Here is a 21,911-nt window from a genome sequence, read left to right as displayed (position 1 = left end):
TGAAAAAAGTATGCATCTTTGCTTACTGCCCCAAATGAGTAAATTGCATAGATTGGCTTGAGTTTTACTCAGTGAATCACATCTTCTGGAGAGATTAAGATATAAAATAGATTTCTTATGTATAGCCTTTAATTTTAAAAAAATTCTTCAATAGGCTGGGAGCAGTGGCTCATGCCTGTTATCTCAGCACTTTGGAAGGCTGAGGCAGGTAGATCACTTGAGGTCAGGAGTTCAAGACCAGCCTGACCAATATGGTGAAACCCTCTCTCTACTAAAATACAAAAGTCAGCCATGCGTGGAGGCGGGTAACTGTGGTCCCAGCTACTTGGGAAGCTGAGGCAGGAGAATTGCTTGAACCTGGGAGGTGGAGGTTGCAGTGAGCTGAGATTGTGCCACTGTAGTCCAACCTGGGCGACAGAGTGAGACTCTGTCTCAAAAAAGAAAAAAAAAATTATTTAATATTCTCACTTATTTTGCTTAAACTTGAATCCCAAATTAAAGTGAAAATGCCATCAGATGATAATAATTTCACTATGTATGCTTGTCTTCTTAGTACAACTTGTTTTTAAAAAAGTATAGGAAATGAGATTATTTTGAAATGTAAATACTGAAAATACTGTTATGTCAAGCTAAAACTGAGTCTTCACAGTTTGTTACTGTGCTAGGCAAAATGGACGCCTGCTGGTGACTGGATCCCTAGAGGATTTCACACTAGGTTCATTGTGATGTGGATAATTTGGAGATGATGCCTGTCTTTCTTCACCTGAAGAAAAATGTGATTTTGTGTATGTTTGTAGTGTAGAAGATGTTCAGTCAAGCAGGTTTATGGAGATTGATTGTTCTGATGTGTTCTAGGAGGATGGCAGACTGTCAGTACAGTATATAACAGAGGAATGTCTGAAGAAGCTGGACACGAAGCAGCAGACCAACACTCTGCTCAACCTGGTGTGGAGGGACTCTGCGAGTGAGGAGGTCTTCACCACCATGGCCTCCGTCTGCCACACGCTGATGGTGCAGCACCGCATGATGGTGCCCAAAGTCAGGCGAGTGTCTGTGGGCATCTGTGCCAGGTGGCGCCAGCTGGAGAACATACCTTCCTCCCTGGGAATGGCTCTCTCTTATCTGCTCTTTTCTGGTAGAATATGATGTAGGATATTACACTGTCCAAGCGTTTCATAAAAAATAGTTGGTGTGGCCAGGCATGGTGGTTCACGCCTGTAATGCCAGCACTTTGGGAGACTGAGGCAGGTGGATCACCTGAGGTCAGGAGTTGGAGACCAGCCTGGCCAACATGACGAAAAACCCCGTCTCTACTAAATAATACAAAAATTAGCTGGGCATGGTGGGGTATGTCTGTAATCCCAGCTATTCGGGAAGCTGAGACAGGAGAATCACTTGAACTTGGGAGGCGGAGGTTGCAGTGAGCTGAGATTGCACCATTGCACTCCAACCTAGACAACAGACCAAGACTCCGTTTCCAAAAAAAAAAGTTTGTGTTTTTCTTTTCTAAACCAGCAAATACTGAGATTTTTTCCTGGCCTGTGAGCCTCTGAAGTACCCTGTGTGTAATATTTCCTTTACTACCTTAGGTATATGGCTTTATTCACCCATTTGAAAGATTGGGCTCATACCTGCATTAGTGAACCACTGTGTTACATATCTTTTTAGGCTTTTTTCATAGTACCCTTTTTTGTGGGGTTTTGTTTTGTTTTTTTCTTCAGACATCATCATCTCACTGTTTCCCAGAGTGCAGTAGTGTGATCATAGCTCACGGCAGCCTTCACTTCTAGGGCTCAGGCGATCCTCCCACCCCAGCCTTCTGAGTAGCTGGGACCATAGGCGTGCACCACCACACCTGGTCAATTTTTTTTATAGAGACAGGGTCTCACTATGTTGCCCAGACTATCTCAAACTCCAGGCCTCAAGTGATCCTCTCGCCTCAGCCTCCCAAAGTACTCGGATTATAGCAGTGAGCCACCACACTGGGCCTTTGTAGCACCCTTTAATTAGATTGTCCCTGACAATTTATTACTAAAAGTAAATTTTTGTTTTTTGGCCTTTGAAATAAACTTTTGGTTCAGACAAAACTTGCAAGTTAAAGATATGGCCAATTTGTGCTTAGATAATTGTGATAGTAATTTTGAACTATTTTATTTCCCTCCGTTTTGAGTGATACGTTAGTGGTTTCTTGAGAATTTAACAGAAAAATACTCAATTGGATACAGCGCAAAATCTATGTAGTAGTTCTGCTAGGACCCGAGGGACTGATGTTGCACAGGCAAGCTGCCAGTAAGTGAGCAGGTCTGACACTGATTCATGGTACCCTACAGAATTCTCTTTGTGTTTATAAAATGCCACCCCATCACATGAAGAGAGTGATGTCTGTTGGTTAGGAAAGCATTCTTTGAAATGAACTGTAAGTAAGGAACCCATCGGTTGAAATGGCCTTGTAAACACTAATGTAGCCAACTAATGAGGTGCTGTCTTCACTCACTGGTGTTTATTACCATCGGAGGAAGTAGATGTCAGTGAAACGGTGGCTCCTAGATTAGGTCATTAGCTCTTTGCTGGCTAATTGCATGAGAGCAGGATGTGAGATCTGAGGATTGCAGTGGCTGAACCAGGATTCCTGCTTTTATTGTAGCACACAGCCCATTGCTGTGGGTAGTAATTGCTGGATTTAAATGCATCACTGCACTGGTCTGAGGTTTACTAGAGAACTGCTTCCAAAAGGTGTTTAATGGGTGAAGGAACTTTCTGTGTAGGCTTGATTTTATGAGTACAACACCTATTTCCTCTAAGAAACTACTCTAGGAATTTTATTTATGGCTTAAACATATTAGGTTCTAATATTTAGAAAGAGCAAGTAGGCTTACTTTAACCGTTAGAGATTTTAGCTGCTTTCAATTTTGATTTTTTTAAATAAGTATTTAAAAGATGCTTAGTCTATTCTCAGGTTGATAACTCATTCTCAAGCCCTCACTGATTAATATTAGTCCCTCTTATTTTCAAGGTTAGGATTTGCCGTTTAATTTCTGCTTAACATTGATTGTCAGGGTGTTGAAATGAATGTGGAGGCCTTTGTACCCTGACATGGAGAGATTTCCAAGATGTGTGCAAGAAAACAAGGAAGGGGCAGAACAGGATCAGTAAGAACCTGCTGCTTCTGTGAGAACGATAGGAAAAAATGTATATTCATACTGCATAAAGAAACTTGGAAGCATATACAAGAAACTCATAAAACTGAACAGTCACGTCCAAATATGCTGAGGAAGCTGAGGCGGAGCACAAGTGGTCTTCTGAGTACACTATTTTATATCACTTTGAGTTCTGGATTAGGTGAATAACTTACTATTTTTAAATTGGTTAACTGTTAAATGAATTGGCAGCTCCTTCTTTGAGAGGAAATTTTATATTAACATTGCACTTCGAAATTTGGATTTAACATTTTTAATAGCCACTATTTTTAAATGTGAATAAATATTCTTTGGCTGTATTATAAGAGGAGGAAAAATGAAGGCTCTACTCCAGTATCAGACGAGTAAGAAGATACCAAAGGCAGCCTCTTAGAGAGTGTTCCGCTTTTATCCTGGTGTACGTGGGGTTTCGGTGTTCCATTGACTGCATTCATGATGCTGCTTAGACGAGGCCTGTGCTGCCCCGCTCAGCCCCACGACATTCCTGGCCTTTGTGTGTATTTGATGTTCTTCGTCCTTCTTTTTCCTGACCCTCTTTGACCTGCTCCTTTCACAGACACCATATTTGCTTGATTTTTCTTTTATTTGGGCTTCTCAGTTTCCTTTGTGGGTTTTTCTTTCCCCCTCTTTTTCAGTGTTTCTAAACTTTTTGTATTTTTTAGTTGTTTTTTTGTTTTGCTTTGTTTTTTATAGACAGAGTCTTGCTTTGTCGCCCAGTCTGGAGTGGAATGGCCTGGTTTTGGCTCACTGCAGCCTCCACCTCCCGGATTCAAGTGATTCTCGTGCCTCAGCCTCTCAAGTAGCTGGGATTACAGGCACCTGCCACCATGCCCCACTAATTTTTGTATTTTTAGCAGAGACAGGGTTTCACCATGTTGGCCAGGCTGGTATCGAATTCCTGACCTCAGGTGATCTGCCCACCTCAGCCTCCCAAAGTGCTGGGATTACAGGCGTGAGCCACTGCACCTGGCTCAGCTTTTTGGTTCTTTATTTGGTTCTCTGGGTGATATCTCTCATACAAGTGGCTTCAGCTATGTTCTAGTGACTCTCAACGTTTGTGTCTTTAGTTTAAATAACTTTCTGGAGCTCCAGATGCAAGTACACCTGCTTAATGGGAGATGTCCCCAGGATGTCTCCTCTGTCCCCTTCCAGGGACTGAAGTTGAGTCCAACATCTCTCCCTCTTAAGAGCCTCCTCTTTCTGTCCCTATTTTGGTGAACAGCCCCGTCATCTACTTGGTTGTCTGTACCTGCAACCTGAAGCTGCAGTGTCCTGCATGGTAGCCACCAGTGATGTGTGTTTCACACTGAATTAAATACAAGCACAGACTCAGGTCCTCAGCTACCCAAGCCACGTGTGGACAGTGCTGCCCAGGGTTTCGGCTTGATCACTCCCCCCGTGGTGCTTGAGAGCTGTGTTCTTTATGTCATGGTTTGCCAGCCTGAGTGGTGGAGAATAGAACCCTGCTTGTTGCATTCTCTTGAAAAGCGTAGATGCCCTTTGCTTTTAGGAACAAATTCACATTCCCTAGATTATTGATTTGTGCAGTATTACTTCTCATCAAGTATTTGTTTACCTCTCACCTTTATTTTTAGCACAAAATGCCTTTTCTCCAACCGTAAACGAGGCAAAAAGGCCTAGCTTGCACTTCTTGATCACCTTGCGCTTGTTTATGCCCGCACGGCGTTCCCTGCCCTTGCCTTTTGCGTATGCCAGTTGCTTCCGGTTCATGTCTAGGCTGGCCTGTTCTTGACGCCTTGGCTCTTTTAACCTACTGATGGACGGAAAAGTTTGGAAGCAGAATCTTGAAGATAGTGTTTTAGGGGTCAAGGAGGTTGATGTTATAATTTGCCTGTAGTCTTCACATAAACCATGAGGCACCACCAGTTTTATTTCAACACATGCTTGATTTTTCGACCAAAATCTAGTACAATGAGGCAGCTCATTTATGTCTTCTGTTATTAATTACTGTGAGTTAAACAGTGATGTGCCCTCGAAGTGCAGTGCTGCTTCTGTGTGTCTGACTGTGTGTGTAGTGTTTGTTTTGTCTTTATTTTTGTTTTTGTTTTTGTTTTTTTGAGACAAGGTCTTACTTTGTCACCCAAGCTGGAGTGCTGTGGTGTGACCTCAACTCATTGAAACCTCTGTTGCCCGGGCTTAGGTGGTCCTCCTACCTCAGTACCGTTGAGTAACTGGGACTATGGGTATGCCACCACACCTGGCTAATTTTTTGTATTTTTTGTAGAAAGGGGTTTTTGCCATGTTGCCCAAGCTGCTCGAACACCTCGGCCCAAGCCGTCTGCTTGTCTCAGCACTCAGCCTCCCAAAGTGCTGGGATTGCGGGTGCGAGCCACTGCGCCCGGCCCCCCATGTGTTTTCCAAGAACTGTGATGTATTTGGTGATGATGAATGCTCTGTAGCTCTGAGAGATTTATAACTTCATATCTCATACTTTAATAATTTGGGATAAAATGATTACACAGATGACTTCAATGGAGAAAAATACAGATTTGTTTTTCATTATATGCAGAATTCTAGAGAGAGGTACATATACTGTTCATGTGTTTGTAAACAAGTTTTTTTTTTCCTTTTTTTTTTAGAGACAGGGTTTCACCATGTTGGCCAGGCTGATCTCGAACTCCTGACCTCAAGTGATCCACCAGCCTCGGTGGACGGAATCCCAAAGTGCTGGGATTACAGGCATGAGCTACCGTGCCCAGCCACAAGTTTTTATAATATTTTAGAAAAAACTCAGGATGTACCTGGAGAGAAATAAATGAATTTGCCTGTGATTTCATGGTTGCTTTCATTATCAGTGATATTTTCAGTATAATCAATAGAATTAAACAGCTATTGATTCATGTTAAAATTTGCATTCCGTTTCATGAAGTTAAAATCATGTTGATGAGCTTTTAAACATTTCAACACATAGTGATCTTAAAATTAAATTTATTTTGAAGTCATACATAGATTATAAACTAATTTCCATTAGTTCTTGTTAGACATATCAAATTAATAAAGTAGACTTGTCTTAGTCAGCGTTAGCAATACAATTTGTAGTGAGTTCTGAATCTTCAAAGAGTTTTCAAAACATTGGTGAATAATTTCTTTACGGAAAATATGAGTAAACCTGGAAGAAGCATATACCACCAAAGTGATTCTAAATCCCTCCTACATTTTTAAAGTTTTCTTTTAAGATAGTGTTAAGAAATAGTAAGAGAAGGGGCTTCCTTTTTGATCCAGCATCTGCGGTGGGACCTCCACCAAAATGCAGATTTTCATAAAAACCCTACAGGGAAGATCATCAGCCTCAAGGTTGAACCCTCAGATACCATAGAAAATGTAAAGGCCAAGATCCAGGATAAGGAAGGAGTTCCTCCTGATCATCAGAGACTCATCTCTGCTGGCAAGCAACTGGAAGATGGACGTGCTTTGTCTGACTACAGCATTCAGAAGGAGTCTGTTCTTCATCCCGTGTTGAGATTCATGGTGGTGCTAAGGAGGAAGTTTTACACTACTCCCAAGAAGAATAAGCACAAGAGAAAGAAGGTTAAGCTGGCTTCCTGAAATATTGTAAGGTGGATGAGAATGGCAAAATTAAGTCACCTTCGTTGAGAGTGCCCTTCTGATGACTGTGGTGCTGGAGTGTTTATGGCGGGCCACTTTGACAGATAGTATTGTGGCCAATATTGTCTGACTTACTGCTTCAACAAACAGAAGACAAGTGACTGTGTGTGAGTTAACAAAAGACATGAACTTAAAAAAAAGTAAGAGAAGGGGTTATCAAAGAAGACATTTGCGGTAATGAATGCCAGTTTCCCCCATTTTAATTTAAACTAGTATGAGGGAAAGTATATTTTTTGAATCTGTAAATCTTTGAATTAAAGAAAATCAATTACCAGTAAAAGGGGGCTGCCTGTTTAAATTGGTTGTGGTTTTAATACTGGAATGTTAACACATCTGAGCATCTAAAGCTCGTCTTCTATTCTCAGCTGTTAGTTTGTGAAGAACAATTTTTAGCAGCTTGTCTCAAGATGGAATGTACCTTAAAATTTTTATTACTAAGGACATTTGGAATTTATTTTGAATCTTGCATTATCTGATGTGAATTATTATATATCTGTTTTATTGCTTTTTGTGGTATTAGAAATCTCCAGTAATATTTTTTTAAGAAGAAAAATGTTAGCAGAAAAACACAAATTATTGCATTTGTACTTGTGTACTAGAAGAGTTAGGTAAATCATTGGGTGTCTCGTTGTATTTCTTTTACCATGACACCTTGACTGAGAGCGAAATTCTCAGAGGATGCCTTGCGGTAGCAGTCTTGACTCTGTGTGTGTGAGCCAGTGTCTTCCATTGTGTTCTCTTTTGTAATTCAGAGAGTCCCCTTGGAAAACTGGCCTGAATTTATGGCCTGGATTGAAAATTGCTCTTTACTGATTAACTCATAGGATTGTTACAGCTAAATAAAGCCTAATGAGCAATTTTTAATCCATCCTGTTGTGCGGGAAAAGAATGTCACTTTTTTACCTTTCAGAAGTAGAGCCCCAAACCTTCAGAGATTTTTTCTTTTATTATTATTTTTCGAGAGGCAGTCTTGCTCTGTCACCCAGGCTGGAGTGCAGTGGCGCAGTCTCAGCTCACTGCAACCTCCACCTCCTGGGTTCAAGTGATTCTCCTGCTTCAGTCTTCTAGCAGCTGGGATACTGGCGTGTGCCACCACGCCTGGCTAATTTTGGTATTTTTAGTAGAGACATGGTTTCACCATGTTGACCAGGCTGGTCTCGAACCCCTGACCGCAAATGATCTACTCACCTCAGCCTCCCAAAGTGCTGGGATTACAGGCATGTGCCACCACCCTGGCCATATTTGAGAGTGAATTTTAAGTGGAAATTTGATCACTAATGATAGACAGCATACTTAATTACATGTCTTAATTGGTCTCCTTTAACTTGTATTATTACCATTTTTCATTTTTCCAATAGTTTTTTTTTTTTTTAAATAATACTTGTTGGAGACTCCATTTGAGTTTCTATTCTTGCTGGAATGAATGCAGTGTGTCCCCACTTTGTCATGTTGTGTGACTGACAAACATCACGTATGTTTTCATAAAACCATAGTACTTGTGAGCTGAAAGGATCTTAGAACAGATGTATTGCTGCCCCTTCATTTTCTTATGCAAACATTGCTTTTAGCCTACGTGACATTGGAAAGATGGCTAGGCTAAATGATCTGATAGATTATTTCTAGCCTAAGGTTTCTGATTGTAGGGAAATTTCACATGCTGTTTTCATGTCTCCACTGTTTTTTCAGTGATGTACTCTTATTGCCATCTGGATATCTCAAAATGTATTACATTAAAATAAGAATGGAGTTTTTTTTTGTTTTTTTTTTTAACCAATACTCCATAATTCCTGTGGTGTACTCAGAAAGTGCCAATATGGAACAGTGCATTTGATGTTTTGGATTGAGTGCAGGAAATTACTCGAACAATCAAATATGAGATGTTTGTATTGGATTTTGAAAGACCTCTCAAAAAAAATGTTAGTGCTAGCTGATGACACCATTGTGGCTAAAATGTTTTTCCTGTCACAGACATGCAGTATGCAGCATATAGCTAAACACTCAAGACATTATTCACAAAGTTCATCTTTTTAATCTAATATTATAGAGGAATTGTTTTAATTTTAATTTTAATTTTTTTGAGATAGGATCTCACTCTGTCACACAGGCTGGAGTGCAGCGATACAATCTCAGCTCACTATAGCCTCGACCTCCCAGATTCTGTCAATTCTCCTACCTCAACCTAATGAGTAGCTGGGACTACAGGCACATGCCTCCACACTCAGCTTACTTTTCGTAGAGACGAGGACTCACCACATTGCCCAGTCTGGTCTCAAACTCCTGGGCTCAAGCAGTCTGCCTCCGTTAGCCTCTCAAAGTGTTGGGATTATAGGCATGAGCTACTGTGCCTGGCCTAAAATCTTCAAGGTACATTTTTTAGATTTTTATTTTTTATTTATTTATTTATTTATTTTTTGAGATGGAGTCTTGCTCTGTTGCTAGACTGAAGTGCAGTGGCACAATCTTGGCTCACTGCAGTCTCCGCCTTCCAGATTCAAGCAATTTTCCTGTCTCAGCCTCTCAAGTAGCTGGGATTACAGGCGCATGCCACCATGCACAGCTAATTTTTTTATTTTTAGTAGAGGTGAGGTTACACCATGTTGGCCAGGGTGGTCTTGATTTCCTGACCTCATGATCTGCCCGCCTCAGTCTTCCAAAGTGCTAGGATTATAGGAGTGAGCCACCACACCCAGCCTAGATTTTTTATGAGATGTTGACAGCACATTTTTTGTATTTCAAGAAAAGTGACTTGAGTCAGTCACCAAACATTTTAAAAATTTTAAACATATAAGTAGGCCAGGTACAGTGGCTAATGCTTGTAATCCCAGCACTTTGGGATGCTGAGGTGGGTGGATCACTTGAGGCCAGGAGTTCAAGACCAGCCTGGCCAGCGAGATGAAACCCCTTCTCTACTAAAAATATAAAAATTAACCAGGCATGGTGATGGGCGCCTGTAATCCCAGCTACGTACGAGGCTGAGGTAGGAGAATTGCCTGAACCCAGGAGGTGGAGGTTGCAGTGAGCCAAGATTGCACCCCTGCAGTCCAGCCTGGGCAACAGAGCAAAACCCATCTCAAAAAGTATAAGCAGTAATAACACTAGTAATACATAATAGTATGCTATAGTAATACACTATGAAACAGGTGGGGAGCAGGCTCAACTTGTGCATGAAAACAGTTCTTTATCTTTTGGAGTAGGTCTCACAGCCACAGGGAAGGGCGTTCCTAGCTTGGTAACAGTGCAGATTGACACCTTTGGGAACTGTATCTCGGTGTCCTCATCAAATGGCTGGTTGTCTGAGGCAGCTTTTTGTGGTATTAGGACAGAGATTTGCTAAATTGTACATTTATCTTCAATGTATGCCTTTTTTTTAAGGAAATAGTTTTGAGTCACTAATTGCTTACTGTTCTGTGTTTTGCCCCTGTTCCTTTTTAGGCTTCTCTACAGTTTAGCCTTTAATGCCAGGTTTCTGAGACATCTTTGGTTTCTGATATCTTCCATGACAACACGGATGATCACAGGGTATGTATTACACAGACTTACAAATTGAGCTCAAGGGCACAGGGAGTGGCTGCCTAGTCAAAAATGTTGCCAGAATCTGGGCTTACTTCAAATTAGAAGAAAAATTCCAGGTGGTCTCAGTTGCACAAGAAGAAAAATCAGTGTCAAATCTTACAGTTACTTATCTGTATATATTATTCAGAGTATGGTTTTATCTGAAGGTATGTTTGCTTTAAATATTGTAGTCATTTTTTTTAAAAAGCAGACATTTGGAAATTTCTTTGTTCTACGTGACTTTACTATTCTTTTGACAGTGACAATACAGATTTGAGGTAAATTTAAGACTGCCACAAGCATTAGAACAATGTAGACATTGGTTTTTAAACATTTGTTGAAATAATTTGATTTTCTGTATTTGAATCATGTAATTTAAAAAGCAGTATCTTTGACATAAATTTTTTTGTTGTTGTTACAGTGTATTGCTCTGTTGCCCGGGCTGGAGTGCAGTGGCACAATTTTGGTTCACTGCAACCTCTGCCTCTCAGGTTCAAGTGATTCTCCTGCTTCAGCCTCCCGAGTAGCTAGGATTACAGGCACCTGCAACCATGCCTAGCATACGTGTGTGTGTGTGTATTTATTTATTTATTTTTAATAGAGACAGGGTTTTACCATGTTGGTCAGGCTAGTCTTGAACTCCTAACCTCATGATCCGCCCGCCTTGGCCTCCCAGAGTGTCAGGATTACAAGCATGAGCCACCATGCGCGGCTCCACGTACATAATTTAATTGAATATGTAATAGGTAGGAATTTCATACTTAAAATCTTTCATGGTAAACTGACTTAGCCCATTACTCTGTTGTTGAATTTTTCCTCTGTCAGAGGTCCAAGCTAGCTGGGCGCGGTGGCTTACACCTGTAATTCCAGCACTTTGGGAGGCCAAGGCCGATGGATCACTTGAGATCAGGAGTTCAAAACCAGCCTGTTCAACATGGTGAAACCCTGTCTCTACTAAAAATTCAAAAATTAGCTGGGCGTGGTGGGGCGTGCCTGTAATCCCAGGTACTCAGGAGGCTGAGACAGGATAATTACTTGAACCTGGGAGGCAGAGGTTGCATTGAGCCAAGAACATGCCACTGTACTTCAGCCTAGGCGAGAGCAAGACTCCCTTTCAAAAAAAAAAAAATTGTAAGCCAATTTCCCCTGTACTATAATAGGAAAAGATGAAGTATGTAATTCAGTTAGTTGGAGACTGAACTGTAAGATGCAACTGCATGTCATGCTAATGACAGTGGCAATAATAGCAGTCACCATTACTGTCTACATGCTGTGGTTGGAAGACACATCTCAGTTGTAGGGCAAGAGTGTAGAAAGTGGTCTTTTTTTAGGAACAAGAAGTTAGAACAAATAATTTTTGATGGGTTGGGGTGAGATATCCAGAATATAAACGCACATTCATCTGCAGTCTGCTTGCTGTGTGCAGTGATGATGAAAACTCTTGTGTTGAGATTTCTGGATTTTGAGCTTTCTCGTGCAATATGTGGAGCCAAAGATCCTCATATGTTAGTGCCTTTCAGCCAGCACAGTCAGCCCTTTATGATGGAACTGGTGTTGGAATCATCTGGACAGAACAGTTCATACTAATCAAAGGGCAGTGTCAGTGTATCAGTAGTACTACTTCATATTACTTTCATGGTTTTGTATTGAATCTTAAGTGAGGAAAGGGGGTTTTAACGCTGCCGCTGTGACTGGTGAAGCTCATAAAGGTGAAGTGAGCTATCCTGTGTCAGCAGTGAGTGGCTAAAGCAGAGATGAAAGACTCCTAGGATGATTTACTGTCTTGAAAAATTCTTTTCTTTCATTTCTAAACCAAAATACAAGATTTTGGGTGTGTTTTTTTGGTGCGTTTCAGCCGCTCCTGACTATGCCAGCCTTGGCTTTCATTAGTGACAGGTTTGTTTTGGGTAGAAGGATATTGAGAATCATTAGGACAGGAAATTATCATTTACCCATAAGTGCCCCAGCTTAGCAACAGAGACATTGTCCTGGTTCTACCCGATAATTGCTTATTTGTTTATGGCATTTGTCTCTTGCTAAGGAAATAGGGTCATGGTGTGTGAAAGAAAAGTGGGATATTGTTAATTAAATTATTAATACTATTTTATGTTTGGTAAATTGAGAATTTGAATGTCTTTTTACTTGTTTAATTTATTAAAAGGAAGTCCTTCAGAAAACTGACAGTGTATTAATACATTCTCAATACAAATACTCCTTGAGGTACAATGGGGCTGTGTCCTGATAAACCCATTCTAAGTTGAAAATAACACAAGTTGAAATGCATTTAAGACACCTTGCCCACTGAGGCCTCACAGCTTATCCTAGCCTAGCTAAAACGTGCTCAAAACACGTACAGTGGCCTACAGATAGGCAAAATCATCGAACACAAGGTCAATTTTATAAAGTGTTGAATGTCTCATGTAATTTATTGAATATTGTACTGAAAGTGAAAAAACAGTGGTTTACGGTCTCTGCAGAATGGGAATCGCCTTTGACTATCATTAAGTTGCAGAATCCTAAGTTGAACCATTGTGAGTCAGGCACCATCTGTATATGTCTCACATTTCCTACCGGGAATAAAATTTAAAATGAAATTACTGATTTTCTGAAACTGGCACTCAATTTAAGTCAAAAATAGTTTCGCAGTAAGACTCGCATTGCTAGGACTTTCCCCTTTAGTGGGCAGAAGTATCATCACGGGAGCTGTTAAAATGCAGATTCTCTGGTCCTGCCCTAAGAAACACTGGATACTGTGACCTCACAGGCTCATCAGGTGATTGAGGTGCAGCTGGTTTGGGGGCCAACCAAGAACCATTATTCTTCAGGCCAATCAAGCAGACCTCATTTAAACAATCTCCAGATGGTTAGGGATTGACTGTTTTGGCACATCAGACATTTTGCAGATAACATCTTTATTCATGTACCTCATTCTCAGTATTTGCTATTGAAATCAGCCAGTTTAGTTTCTTTCTTATTGAAGATGAAAGAACTCATAGCCAGCTGGTTACTGTTTTCCATTAGGCATCCCTTGACCAAGACATAGCTTAAGGATGCTTTGCCCTCAGCAGTCTCAGTACCTTGAAAACCTAACAAGAATCCGTTCTTAACAGAAGACTAATTGTTCTTTGCGAAGGTGGGGGACTTTAGTGGGGAAGGGGAGTGGTTCCCACAGGCGCATGGTGTGAAAACCTTTGTTCTCAGAATAGAGACACAGGTTAGGGATTGCCTGAGGTCTCACTGATGGTCAGTAATTCGCCTAGCTCCCCTGAGTTATGTATGAATCAGTGTCTTTTCCATTACAGTAAGGTAAAGACTTTTTATTTGCACAGAAGTCTTTGAGATTGACCTGTTTTAGGAGGAATATTTGAGTCAATGTTTATAGCAGCAAGAGTGGTCAGCAGAAAACTAAGAGACCTGTGTCTCATTCGTGCCCTGGCTGCAGGGTAGCATCAGCACATAGCTAATCTTTCTCGCCAGTCGCAGTTGTCATTAAAGTAAAAATGATGCATTCCTTTTGCTTGGTTCACGGGGGGTTTAAAGAGGACAAGTAAGTTTTTGTTGGTTAATTGCCCTGTCCCTTTTTTTGGACTCAATATAAGAATTTTATGCATCATGCCATATGTACGCATAACTGATGATGTGGTGCTGGTGGTAATGATTTTAAGTACAAGGATTCTTGACAGGGTTAACAGCAGAAAGCAGGCTCATCAAGACATAGCAGTGTGCTGCAGCTCTCATAGGCAGGGCTATTGAAAGAAGCCACCTCTGCAGTTAAAGCCACCCCGTGCCTTTTTTATCCTCCATATAAACAACCTTTTTGTGTCATCTTGGCTGTGGCAGTGAGGTAGGACAATTGTACTTTGTCCCTTTTTGAATGTCCCTACAACTTTTAAATTTTGGATAGATGGCCATTCATTCATTAATTCATGAGTCCATTCAGCATAGTGCAAATGTGGAGTGTCACAACAACAAATATGAATGGTGTGTGCTCAAGTTGTGTAGCGTGTGCACGTAGTATATCTTCTCTGTGAGAACAGTTTCAGGTGCGTGTAAGGGTCCCTGTACTCAAAGCAGTTGATGATCACAGTGCCCTGCCCTGAACCAAGCACCATGGAGACTCAAAAGCTCCAGGTGGCTCAGCCAAGCTCCTTATGGCCCCACTGATTATAACAAGTGGCCTTACCTTCTGCTTTGCTTTCATACGTAATGTGTAGACCCTGACTCCTGGTTATGTCTCATCTAGTATATACCTGTAGTTTTGTGGAAATGGATATTTGGGGAGATAAGAGAGTGATCTTGCTCACAATGTCTATTAACCTGTGACTGATTTGACTTGCTAGAGGGGACCAGGGACTTTATAGATAAAGAGCATGCAGGTGAGCCTCTGTTGGCTAAATGTTCCATAAGACAAGAAACCAGACTTAAAAACGAGAGAAAAAGAGGACGTTCTAGGTGAAAGAAGTGAATATATCATAGCTTTTTTTTTTTTTTAATAAACTTTTTTGAAACAGAGTCTGGCTGTGTTGCCCAGGTTGGAGTGCAGTGGCGCAGTCTCAGCTCACTGCAACCTCTACCTCCTGGGCTCAAGCCATTTTCCCACCTCAGCCTCCTAAGTACCTGGGACTACAGGCACTTATCACCACACCTGGCTAATTAATTTAATATATCATAGCTCTTGATGGGTAAAAGAGGCTGCTGAGTGAAGCCCACCTCACTGTAGAGCTACTCAGGTCACTGTGAAGCAGGAGCAGGATGGGAGCTGGTGAAGAAACTGGACAGTGGGAGCAAGGCCGCTGGAGAGAATGGGAAACTGTTTCTTAAGGTTCCAGTTTGGCTTCAATATTGAATAGCTTTCAGTGTTACCAAAAGTAAGTTGCTGGATAAATTTTTCCTGAAACTGGAATGATTTGCCTTTATTAAATACATTGAGTAGAAGGAAAAGGGGATGGCTTCCTCATGAGTACAGTATCGTACAGTGTGTGTTTTGAATAGTGGCCTTATTAGAGCCTGGGAACCACTGGCTCACTCTTAGTAACTTCACTATGCAGTTGCTAGAGGTAGCAGGAACCTTAGTGAAGATTAATTGGTTGGTGTGCTATTTTTTGTATTAATCTATGCCGTTTATTAACCTGCATTGCCATAGTAACTTTACCTTGCCTTTAAATTGTTTAATTCCTGATGCAAATGTTACTTTCCCTGATTATATTCGTTTGATGTTATGTTTTAATTAGTTCCCAAACTAAGACTAATTTTTAAATGACTGTTTTTTTCTTTTCTTTAACTCAAGGTCTATGGTCCCATTGCTTCAGGTGATATCCAGGGGCTCACCTATGTCTTTGGAAGACTCTAGTCGAATCATCCCACTCTTTTACCTCTTTAGCTCCTTGTTTAGTCACTCACTGATTTCCATACATGATAATGAGTTCTTTGGTGATCCCATAGAAGGTAAGGATTTTGAGCAAAATCAGTTTGCTGCTGGCCACATGGCCCATCAGTTTTCATAGACAGTAGAAAAGTTTTAAGCATTTTAAGTCTTTCAGTGTGTGTGTTAAAAGACAAAAAAAAAGAAAACTGGATTATGTTTTTTAGTTGTAGGTCAAAGACAATCATCAATGATGCCTTTCACTTTGGAAGAGCTGATAATGTTGTCTCGATGTCTTCGAGATGCATGCTTGGGGATCATCAAGTTGGCTTATCCAGAAACCAAGCCAGAAGTTCGAGAAGAATATATTACAGCATTTCAGAGTATTGGAGTTACTACAAGTTCTGAAATGCAACAGTGCATACAGATGGAACAGAAACGATGGATTCAGTTATTTAAGGTATAGAGTACCTGTATTTTTGTGTTTATTGATGTGGAATAATATACAAATTTTTGTCTTGACCCATTGCAGAGGAATAGAAATATAGGTTTGTTTCAGACATACCTTAATTTGCAAAACTTTTTTTTTTTTGCGCTGAGAGACATTGCACTCCTGTCTCTCAGGATGGAGTGGAGTGGCACTATCATAGCTCACTGCAGCCTTGAACTCCTGGGATCAAGCAGTCTTCCCACCTCAGCCTCCTGAGTAGCTGGGACTACAGGCATATGGTGCCACTCCCAGCTAATTTCTTAGTTTTTTTGTAGAGATGGGGTCTCACTGTGTTACGCATGCTGGTCTCAAACTCCTGGCCTCATGGGTTCCTCCTGCTTCTGCCTCCCAAGGTGCTGGGATTATAGGTGTGAGCTACTGCAGCTGTCCTACACAAGTTTTTAATTAAGAAAAGTCATTTTAGTAGTTGCTTTTGATTAATTAAGGTAATTTAATTAACTAAAATGACTTTCATTTTAATTTACGTTAGCCTCATTTCAGACCTTGTTTTTAAACCTTGTTACATGCATCTTTTCTGTGGTCCTAAGTGCTTAACTGTGACATGATGAAACATAAATACAGTTTTTAAAATGTTTTTATTTTCTGCTAATTATTTCTTAGATTTTATTTTTTCAAACCGTTCAAAAATTGATTAGCAAGGTAAAATAGGTCATTAATTTTTTTTCTTTTTTCTTCTTTAGTTTATATTATCTTCTTAGGTCATTAATTTTTGATGCTAGTTTTATATAAATTATTTTAACACATCTTCGTTTTTAACCAGAAAGTGAAGTTTTGAGTTACTGTGGCAGGAATATTGGCAGGAAACCACCACCAGCAGGAATATAACTGTTGGGATGGAAAAAAAGAAAAGGAAAAGGGTGCTTGACTTCCCATGAAATCTCTACTGCAAACACATCTAGTCAGCTAAAATTGCTCATTAAAGGAGTGAGAGCAGAAGAAATGCATTTTCCAAATTGAATGCTAGATTTACAGTCCGTTTAATACCAGCGACCTCTCGCACGCTAATGTTCACTTCGAGTCATCAGCTGTCCCTTTGGGTCTTTTATCACTGCTTTTGTCAAGCTATCTATTTAATTGAAAGAAGTTAATTGAATGAAAATGATCAACTAAGCTTGTATTAATATTGCTAATGGAACTTTCTTCTTGGCCATGTTTGGAGAAAGATGTCAAGCTAGACTTTAGGAAGGGCCCATTAATGCTTGCACTTAACCTGATGGGCTAATTAAGGAATGCTTATTCATCCTCCAAGTCCACGAGAGTCTCTCTCCAGCCCGTTCTTCCTGGTTTTACAACACATTTCTCTTAGGAGCATGAGCATTAGCAGCAGCGGCAGTAACTGATAATGTTTTGATTGCACTGAATACAGTCCTAATGCATCATTGAATTTATAATTTGGGCAGATTGATGTAATATATGTTTGCACAATTTATTTTAATTACCTATCTCTGTATTCGTAAGTAAACTTTAAAGGTCTAATGTTAAGCCTTTACTATATCCTTTCTTAATGGACAATTTTGCAACTTTGCTAAGTTAAAAAAATAAGCAATCTCACTTATTTAAAACTTAAAATTCTTATGCAGGCTTTTCCTGGATGTGGGTGTTATGGTAGCATATTTGTTTTCCTTTCAGTATTTGATTAAACCCTGGTGTCTTTGTTAATAAAGCTTTCCATGATGTGGAATATCAGATGTTGTGTACGGTATCAGATAATGTCACTGTTTTATAGCACCTGTTGAGAGTTTCGTAATTTCCATATGACAGGCTTTAGTATGTAGAAACCTCTGAACTTAATAATGCCATGTAAGATATTTTCCACTCTCGTCTTATTTTGTTTTGGTTAAGTGTTAAATGAAAAGTTTATACAGAATTTTTCATGCCCCAAAATGACTCCCTGCCACTTTATTAATCATTGAAGATTTTAAGAATTAGGGTGAAAGTTCACCTTGTTTTTCTTGTTGGTGGTGATTGCTTTAGGTTTGAAATCAAGGTTTACAAAGACCTTTTGAGTTCAGAATTGTTTAATTAAAGACTCTTTTTTTAAGAATTTGTTATTTGGCCACCTGTCCCCCAAATCATTTTATGCTACCTACTTTTGAGCTGAGCGCCCCCAAAATAAAAAGACATAGTTTTTGAGTAATCAGCTGCTGTTAGCTTTTCTATTAAGAAAATACTATCTTTATTATGAAATTATATGAACTTACATCTGTATAGTTAACTGTTTTAGACAATATTCTAAGAACTTTGCATATATTCATTTAATACAATAGTCCTGTGAGAAAGATACTATAATTGTTTTACACGTGAGATCATATATAGGATGGTAGAACCAGCTGCTATTCTACATTCCCCTTCTGAAAAGAATAAAAATCTTAGCATTTTTCATATTATTGTAGTGCCAAATTTGAGTTGAAGAATTTGAGGTAGAATCATCCAAAGAAGGCAAAAGCGTTTTGCCCATGATCTCCTGCCTTCCATTGATTTTGACAGAATTGCAAATGATGAGACCTGACTCCTTCAACAGCGACCATTTTCATTTTTCAGTCGTATCATGGTCCTCCCAAAGTCATTTGTGTGAGAGGCTCTGTTGGCTGGTCACAGAACATAGAATTTTAAGTGGATAGAGTCATCTTTCTTTGTCACTATAAGAATTGAGGTCACTTTCTAAGCCCTGCATTGACACTGCTAAAACAGTTTATGCATTTATCAAATTTATAAACTCCTCCTGAAGAGTAATTTATAGCTATAATTACCTTAGCTTGATGAGATAGGAAATCCTATTTTGACATGTCTGTTTGCATCTACCAAACTTAACAGGAATTACCTCCAGTGATGGGGAAACAGAAGGAGGGTTCTCATGCCTTCCTTATCCATATATCTGTAGAGAGAAAGAAAAAGATCCATGCCATGAGTGATTTTCACTTCCTTAGTAGTTAATTTGTATCTTTTCAGTTCCAAAAAGCTATTTTTAAAAAGTAATAAAGCACCAGCAGTGCCCTGTTAATATAATCCTAACATGTGGCCATTTAAGTGCCCATGTTATAACCAAAAGACCCAAAGCAATATATACCCAAATCTTGTAGCTCTGTGCCGTATTCTTTTCTGTTATTGAAGATTTGATTGATTTTGGTTTTTATTTATTTACATGCATATTTTACTGCACTTTAGGTTCTGGGGTACATGTGCAGAACATGCAGGATTGTTGCATAGGTATATACATGGCAATGTGATTTGCTGCCTCCATCCCCGTCACCTATATCTGGCATTTCTCCCCATGTCATCCCTCCCCAACCTCCCTAGCCCTCACTGTCCCTCCCCTGTTTCCCCCAAACAGACCCCAGTGTGTGATGCTCCTCTCCCTGTGTCCATGTGTTCTCATTGTTCAACACCCGCCTATGAGTGAGAACATGCGGGATTTGATTTTCTGTTCTTGTGTCAGTTTGCTGAGAATGCTGGTTTCCAGATTCATCCATGTCCCTACAAAGGATATGAACTCATCGTTTTTTATGGCTGCAGAGTATTCCATGGTGTATATGTGCCACATTTTCCTAGTCCAATCTATCATCGATGGGCATTTGGGTTGGTTCCAGGTCTTTGCTATTGTAAATAGTGCTGCAGTGAACATACATGTGCATGTATCTTTATAATGGAACTATTTATAATCCTTTGGATATATACCCAATAATGGGATTGCTGAGTCAAATGGAATTTCTATTTCTGGGTCCTTGAGGAATCGCCACCCTGTCTTCCACAATGGTTGAACTAATTTACACTCCCACTAACAGTGTAAAAGTGTTCCTATTTCTCCACATCCTCTCCAGCATCCGTTATCTCTAGATTTTTTAATGATCCCCATTCTGATGGTGTCTCAGTGTGGTTTTGATTTGCATTTCTCTAATGACCAGTAATGATGAGCATTTTTTCATGTTTGTTGGCCTCATAATATGTCTTCTTTTGGAAAGTATCTGTTCATATCCTTTGCTCACTTTTGAATGGGTTTGTTTTTTTCTTGTAAATCTGTTTTAGTTCTTTGAGGTTCTGGATATTAGCCCTTTGTCAGATGAGTAGATTGCAAAAATTTTTTCCCATTCTGTTGGTTGCCAGTTCACTCTAATGATTGGTGCTTTTGCTGTGCAGAAGCTGTGGTGTTTGATTAGATCCCATTTGTCTATTTTGACTTGTCGCCAGTGCTTTTGGTGTTTTGGTCATGAAGTCCTTGCCTATGCCTATGTCCTGAATGGTTTTGCCTTGGTTTTCTTCTAGGGTTTTTATGGCGTTAGGTCTTATGTTTAAGTCTTTAATCCATCCGGAGTTAATTTTAGTGTAAAGTGTGAGGAAGGGGTCCATTTTCTGCTTTCTGCACATGGCTAACCAGTTTTCCCAATGCCATTTATTAAACATTTATTAAATCCTTTCCCCATTGCTTGTTTTTGTGAGGTTTGTCAAAGATCAGATGGTTGTAGATATGTGGTGTTGCCTCCAAGGCCTCTGTTCTGTTCCATTGGTCTATATCCTTATTTTGGTACCAGTACCATGCTGTTTTGAATACTGTATCCTTGTAGTATAGTTTGAAGTCAGGTAGCGTGATGCCTCCAGCTTTATTCTTTTTGCTTAGGATTGTCTTGGCTATACGGGCTCTCTTTTGGTTCCATATGAAGTTTAAGGTAGTTTTTTCCAGTTCTGAGAAGAGGGTCATAGGTAGCTTGATGGGGATAGCATTGAATCTATAAATTACTTAGGGCAGTATGACCATTTTCACAATATTGATTCTTCCTAACCATGAACATGGAATGTTTTTCTATCTGTTTGTGTCCTCTCTTATTTCGTTGAGCAGTGGTTTGTGGTTCTCCTTAAAGAGATCCTTTACGTCCTTTGTCAGTTGTATTCCTAGGTATTTTATTATCTTTGTAGTGATTATGAATGGCAGTTTGTTCTTGATTTGGCTCTCTTTAAGTCTGTTACTGGTGTATAGGAATGCTTGTGATTTCTGCACGTTGATTTTGTATCCTGAAACTTTGCTGAATTTGCTTATCAGTTTAGGAGATTTTGGGCTGAGACGATGGGGTCTTCTAAATATACAATTATATCACCTGCAAATAGAGACAATTTGACTTCCTCCTTTCCTAATTGAATATCCTTTATTTCTTTTTCTTGCCTGATTGCTCTGGCTAGAACTTCCAATACTATATTGAATAGGAGTGGTGAGAGAGGGTATCCTTGTCTAGTGCCAGATTTCCAAGGGAATGCTTCCAGTTTTTGCCCATTCAGTATGATATTGGCTGTGGGTTTGTCGTAAATAGCTTTTATTATTTTGAGATACGTTCCATCAACACCTAGTTTATTGAGAGTTTTTAGCATAAAGGGCTGTTGAATTTTGTAGAAGGCCTTCTCTGTATCTCTTGAGATAATCATGTGGTTTTTGTCTTTGGTTCTGTTTATGTGGTGAATTATGTTTATAGACTTGCGTATGTTGAACCAGCCTTGCATCCCCAGGATGAAGCCTACTTGATTGTGATGGATAAGCTTTTTGATGTGCTGTTGCAATCAGCTTGCCAGTATTTTATTGAAGATTTTTGCATCTATGTTCATCATGGATATTGGCCTGAAGTTTTCTTTTCTTGCTGAGTCTCTGCCGAGTTTTGATATCAGAATAATGTTGGGCTCA

At 39.8% G+C, this 21,911-nt stretch overlaps 1 protein-coding gene across 2 annotated transcripts in view; it reads left to right on the top strand.

The window, feature by feature from the left end:
* Positions 1-21,911, top strand: part of UBE3C (ubiquitin protein ligase E3C) — a 121,229-nt gene that overhangs the window by 39,834 nt on the left and 59,484 nt on the right. For both annotated transcript variants that reach the window (XM_064367388.1, XM_064367418.1), the window contains exons 10-13: positions 856-1,043; positions 10,257-10,343; positions 15,664-15,821; positions 15,966-16,198. In XM_064367388.1, the coding sequence (XP_064223458.1) occupies positions 856-1,043; positions 10,257-10,343; positions 15,664-15,821; positions 15,966-16,198 (666 nt within the window). The remainder of the gene's footprint in view (positions 1-855; positions 1,044-10,256; positions 10,344-15,663; positions 15,822-15,965; positions 16,199-21,911) is intronic.

The sequence above is a fragment of the Aotus nancymaae genome, unplaced genomic scaffold (genome assembly GCF_030222135.1).
Source record: "Aotus nancymaae isolate 86718 unplaced genomic scaffold, 86718_ANA_hifiasm-v0.15.2.pri h1tg000002l, whole genome shotgun sequence".
Classification (NCBI taxonomy): Eukaryota; Metazoa; Chordata; class Mammalia; order Primates; family Aotidae; genus Aotus; species Aotus nancymaae.
Note: the sequence above shows the minus strand (reverse complement) of the source record. Positions and strands in the feature narration are given on the sequence as shown.